The sequence below is a fragment of the Salvelinus sp. IW2-2015 genome, linkage group LG32 (genome assembly GCF_002910315.2).
Source record: "Salvelinus sp. IW2-2015 linkage group LG32, ASM291031v2, whole genome shotgun sequence".
In the NCBI taxonomy this organism is placed as follows: Eukaryota; Metazoa; Chordata; class Actinopteri; order Salmoniformes; family Salmonidae; genus Salvelinus; species Salvelinus sp. IW2-2015.
The window spans coordinates 33,914,228-33,920,555 of NC_036871.1; the positions used below are offsets into that span (position 1 = coordinate 33,914,228).

Consider the following 6,328-nt stretch of genomic DNA (forward strand, 5'->3'; position numbering starts at 1 on the left):
TACTTAATTGTCAGTACTGGCCAATGATTACAATGGCGATTCTGCACCATCCATTAATTAATACATTGTTGTGTCCCTGGCCTGAGAGGATGGAAGTTTAATATGTAGTTAGATGAAGGCTAATGTTAACTAGCTAACATTGCCCATGAATGGAAGTTAGGCTAGCAAGCAAGTATTTTAGCCAGGTAGCCTAGGACAAAGACAAATGAAAGGTGTACTGACAGAGTGATAGACCGTTTCAGAAACATGAAAGAGGAGGGTGGAATTGGTGTTTCTCTACAAGTAGCGTGAGTCAACATGTTTTTTCTACTTGCACAAAGTGCATGCACAGACACCTACACAAACACACAAAAATCCGAACCATGGACAGGCACATGATATTTAGCTTATGTTGATTGGACTAAACTGTTTTTGGTATATTTTATTTGTCACCGTATTAGACTAAGCAGAGGTGATTTGATCATGTTGAAATGTTGAAGTTGAAATGGTGCTGGAATATTGGAGGCAGRGCCTGTTTTCTTTGTGACTTGCGGTATCTCTCTGTGGTTCTAAATCAATAGTTGTTTAGTGGTCCGAAAATGTCGGAAACATTACCTTGCTTGACCATGCTGTAGGTCATGTAACTGTCTATTACTGTACATGCAATATGCATWGCTGGACTTCACTGGATAGAGGTCGCTATCGGTTTTGTGATAAAAAACAAAGGTGTGGTTGAATGTATTATTCGACAATGTCACAATTGTCTCTGCCTTTAGGCCAATATATCAAGGTCGCATATGATTTAACAGTTTATAGAGCAAACAACGGAATTATCACGACACATAGGTTGTAATATGGCTTCTCCAGTGATTTTACCCACGCACCGCTACCGCTAGCCTAGGCTATGCATCGAGTCTCTAATGGTCTTTTTTATGACGCGTTAATGGSCCAATCAACAGCATAAGACACCAAGGCTAAATCCCAGATATTCCATGGTAAAACCATCGCCCCATATAATTAACTTTCAGACATACATTTTCAGTTGGATTCAGAAACAGGAGTCATGGTCATCTTTACGCAAATTGGAGCTTTCCTTCGATATGCGCTCTCCAAACGTTCGAAATTCAGTGATGAAGATCTCACGCGTGTGCCCTTTGAATAGTGTGTGTGTGTGTCAAGACTGCGCGGGTTCTCGCACTTCGACACCACTAAGGGCTCGCCCGTGGTTGACAGCGCGTGGTTCGCGCTGGACCCTCCTTCTCGTCTCCTCCTCCTTCTCTTTCCCTTCTATCTCTCTCTCTCTCTCTCTCTCTCTCTCTCGCTTTCTCTCTCTTTTCCTTCTTTCATCTACTCCGCTCATTCACGAGGGCTCGCTCACCAACTCTACACGAAACAGGGATGCAGCGAGCGCAAGGCGCAGCCTGAAAAATGGCACGAGTCTTCCCTTGGATCTATCCATCCCTTTTTATTTTCTCCCCCTTTCTTTTTCACGGGTTTGCGCCATGTAAAGGCTTACGGAATTACCCGGAGAATGAAGGTAAGAGAGTGGTTAACGATTGTTTATGTTTTGACTCGGTGATTTGAACCGCGAGGGTTGTTGCGGTGTACAGTAGGTGGAAGGCGGGAGCCCCCGTTAGTCCACRGTGAACGTAACTGTATAGAGTCGTTTCGTTAAGCGCTCTGACGGTGTGGTTGTTATGAATCATGCATACGGCCAGCTAGGGCACGGAAAGCGGTGTAGAAGCATGGGAAACTGTAGATTCTTCATGAAACACGACATTAAATGTGTYTAGCATCGAGGCAATGCTGTGGAGATATATGTGGAGGCAACATGGTATGCGCAGGACAAATAATTTAACTTCAGAAGCACAAGTTATAGCTTTTCTTGTATTGGGCAATGGTTGGATACACYTTTGACCTTTAAGACACATTCAACTTGTATGGGATTGATAATAATAATAGTGATATTAGGCCTAATAATGATGGCACATTATTTTCAAGTAAGGGCTACTGGTCTAGGCTACAGCAGTGTTTCAAATCAGGACTAAGCTAGCAATTACAGTAGATTTGTCACACATTGCTGCTGGGCCTCTCTCTTCGTTATTGTATTAACATTGATATGCCTCCTCAGCTCAAAATTAYAGCGTACCATTTGCTGAGTAACTACTCCCCTCCTAACTACATTAAAGCTAGATACGCAAGCACAGGGTTTGAAGAGATTGTCATATGGGTGAAATTCTATAAGCACTGTCTTTGAGACATATTTGATCACTCTGTGGTTTGATCATTTAATGATGTTGATGCGTTATGTGTGCAGTTATTACTAATCAGTTATGAATTGACTGTCTAGTTGCTTGATACTTTCTTACAACTGTGTTATGACATAATCTAACTAATATTCGTAGTGAATTAATGTTTGTGAAAGTTCTGAGTTTCGAAGCACTTCCCGAGCCTTCCTTTCTCCGGTTTAGTGGCGTGTCTGTGGCTGGATCAGCCGTTTCTCCGTAAAGTGTTAACCCCCCCCCCTCTCTCTCTCTATCTCTCTCTTGCTCTCTCTCTCACACACACATGCGCGCGCACACACACACACACACACACTCACACATACACACACGTGTCCTTATCCACCCTGATGGCCAGTGTTGGCTCTTGTGTCAGCCGCTTTCACATTTATTTTTGGTTTTAACCCTATCCCAAATGTTAACCCTGTGTGTGTAATCCCATGACTCTGGAACAGAATCGGTGTTCGATCCCTGTCGTGCACACTGTTTTTTTTATTTCAGGTTATAACCCTATCCCAAACCTCAACCCTTAACGTAACCATTCGYAATGAGTGCCTAAACTTAACCCATAATGTGGATGAAAGTCTAATTTTGCTGTGAGAGCTTGTTGGTTGAACAGTGTTGTTGCAGTGAAGTGAAAGAGAACATCAGTCTGTCTTTGATTTTATGTCACACACACACACACACACACACACACACACACACACACACACACACACACACAACACACCCAGCACAACTACACAACACACACACGCTACACAGCGCAACTTGTGTAAGTTCATCCTGTATAGTCCACTCGGGGATAGGAAGGCAGAGGAACGGACAAATAACAGAACAAGGGCTGAGAAAGGAAAGAAACATGTCTTAGCTTAGACTTATAAAATTCATCAAATGACTTCTACGCATGATGAACCTACTGGGAGAGCGAAGGAAACCCGTTGCTGATTTAGATCAGGGGTGGTCAATTCCAGTCCTCGAGGCCTGATTGGTGTCCCCTTTCTCCATCCCTAGAAAACACAGCTGATTAATTCAAATTGCATTCTAAACTGAAGATCATGATTAGGTGATTATTGGAGTCAGGCATGTTAGCTGGGGCTGGGTGTAAAACTTGTGACACCCATCAGGCCCTCGAGGACTGGAATTGCCACCCCTGATTTAGATAAATGTTGCTTGTGTGTGTGTGGTGTGTGTGTCTTGTTCTGTCCTGTATTATCTGATGATTCCAAGACTAAAGGGAGAAGGCCATAGGTGAAGTCAACACTGATCCTTGTTGATGTCAGTTCTCTGCTGTTCTCCCTCTTCATCCTCCGACTAGTGGTCTGATTTGCAACTCCAAGTATACAGATAGTGTGTGTGTGTGTGGTTGTTGTTTGTGTGTGCTTGCTTTCTGTAGGCTATAATCCAATGAAGCCTGTTTTCAAGCCAAAGTACTTCTCTGCTTTGTCTTTCCTTGCAGCAAATCAAATCTCTGTCCTCTCTTCTCTCTTCTTCTTCTCTCTCTCCTCTCTCTCTCTCTCTCTTCTCTCTCTCTCTCTCTCTTCATCGTTCCTTTTTCTCTCACTCACTCCTTGTTATGTTTTTCTCTCTATATTCTTGGCTCTCGTGCTGTGATTGCTCGCTGAGCAATTGCTCTGGTGTGTGTGTGTAGTTGTATATGGTTTGTGTTATTGTAGCCCGTGCTAGAGGCTTTTATATGTAAATGTATTACGCGAGTGAATTACTTGAATAGTGATTCGCCTAACAACAGTGTATAAGCTTGTGTGTGTTGTTATGCATATCATCACTGTTAAGGCGACGTTTAAAAACTTGTACGAGGTGAAAGTATAAGTTGCCATCGACTGGTGTGTGCTGGGCAAACTCGTCCAGAGAAATCCCGACCTGTATCCGGGCAAGTCCCTAAGATACGTATGAGAGTGAGAGAGAGACATAAAATATTTAATGTTTTATTTATTATTATCAACCACCTTTTGGTTCTAGCTCTTCACAGCCTATTATATGCCACATGGCATTAAATAAAGCTGTAGTAAGGAGCATTATTGTATTATAGGGCGCAGTATAATGCCTAGGGAAAAGAGGTTCGACTCTTAGGGTATCTGAAGTTTCCGGTAGCTGAACAAGGGATAAAATATTATGTCATTCTTGTCGTTGTTTAACCTGGTTCCCATGAAGCAAGAGCAGTACATGTTCACCTGGGCGTCTCGAAGAATGGGGCGAGTGTTCAAATTATGGCAGGCCGCCGTCTGAATGTCGGGGGTTGGGTTAAGTGCAGAACGACGCAATTTCAAGTTCGGAATGCATTTCTGTACAATGCACTAAGATGGTATTCGATTACTTTCCTTAAATAATAGAACAATAAATCATGACGACATTTGAAATTGGTATCTTTACTTCTTTTGGAACTGGTGAAATAATGTTTTACTGTCATTTTGTATTGATTTATTTCACTTATGTATTATTGTCTATATTTACCACTCGCTTTTGGATGTTTCAAACTTGTTTCACATTGCAATAGCTTTAATATAGAATGAGTTGGAGAGAGAGAGGCGGAGAGAGGAGGCGATATGAAAGAGAGCGCGAGAGAGCGAGAGAGCAGGATAGATAGAGAGACGTGGAGAAGACGCGCGCGCGTGAAGATAAAAGAAGGCAGAGGCAGCGGAGAGGAGGGGGCCCAGACTGTAAGACGACGGTGGAGAAAGATAGAAGAGGAGAGAGTAGAGGAGAGACGGTAGGAGCGAGAAGGAGAGAAGAATGAGAGGAGTAGGGAGGTAGAGGAATGAAGAGTGCTCAAGAGGCAGTAATTGGAGTAGAGAGGTGCTAGAAGAGAACAAGAGAAGAGAGAGAGAGAGAGAGAGAGAGCGTAGTAGATGAAGGAAGAGCAGTGAAGAGGAGGAGGGAGGCGATGGTGTAGTAATGGAGGAGAGTAGAGAGAGATTTTAGAGAGGAAAAAGAGAGTTAGAGAGAGGAAGAGAAGGAGCACGAGGGAGCGAGAGAAAGGCGAGTGTGCAGGCGAGGAAGGTGGTGCGGGCAACGGGTGTAAGTTGTCTGAAGAATCAGCGGAGGAAGGGCAGGGGGGCTAGGAGGGAAGGAGACAGGAAGAAGAGAGGAGGGGACAGAGAGAATACAGAAGAAGAGATACGCCTGAAGCTAGTGTTATTAAATTTTAGTCTGGAAGGGTCTTGCGCTACTTAACCTGGGAGTTCAACTTACTTAGATAGTGGTGTGGCTTAATGTACTATAGATGGAGACAGGTAGGAAAAGATCCTGGAAATGTCCCATTCACAGTCAGGAAACGATGTGTTGATGGTGACAGCTAAACGGGGAGGATGGGGAGATAGAGGGATTCAGTTTATAGAGAGAGGTATTTCCCTACAGTCTGACTTGGTGGATTTATATTTACATCCTATAAGGGGATTCGATTTCCTTACAGAAGAGGTCCTCGATGGTTTGATTAACTCTCCTACTATCCTTCAACTTAACACCGTGCTGCTGTGGTGTTTATTTTTTACTTTCCTACCATCAGAAGATCTCTGGGCTGTGTTGTGGGGTTCATGAAGAAGAAAAGAAGCATAAAAAAGGCAAAAAAAAGACGATGGATGAGGGAAAAAGCTATAGTCCAGCATGACGAAAGAGAGGAAAGAAATGAAGATACTGGGCTGTGGGGGTGTTTATAGTGTGTATTAAATTAGGATAGGGAAAACTGTGCCTCAGTTAGGGAGAAGAGAGCAAGAAAGAAATGGGTTGGTGTGTGTTTTATTATGATTGTTTAGTTGATGAGATTATCGGTTAATGGATATAAACCTGCAATATCCAAGTAAAGATAAGAGGGAAGGAAGACAAGGACTAAAGAGGATAAAGGTCTGCTAGTGTTGATACAGCGATTACACTATCCGATACAGCAAAGGGCAGGGCTGTGGTTGGAAGTTAAGTAGATACATCATTAAGATTAGAAAAGAAACATACACGCTTAGCCGTAACTAGAACTTTTGGCTTGTGGTGTTTTAGTACTATCCTACAGGCTGGCTTGGTGTTATGTAGTTCCTACAGGTTGAGCTGTGTGTTATGTA

General features: G+C 43.1%; 1 protein-coding gene across 1 annotated transcript in view; it reads left to right on the plus strand.

The window, feature by feature from the left end:
* Positions 1 to 1,163: 1,163 nt before the first annotated feature.
* The window catches only part of LOC111956432 (ephrin type-A receptor 3-like), a 150,729-nt gene continuing 145,564 nt past the window's right edge, over positions 1,164 to 6,328 (plus strand). Inside the window, 1 exon segment of the mRNA XM_070436642.1 lies at positions 1,164 to 1,516. Within this exon segment, the coding sequence (XP_070292743.1) occupies positions 1,408 to 1,516 (109 nt within the window). The 5' untranslated portion in view covers positions 1,164 to 1,407.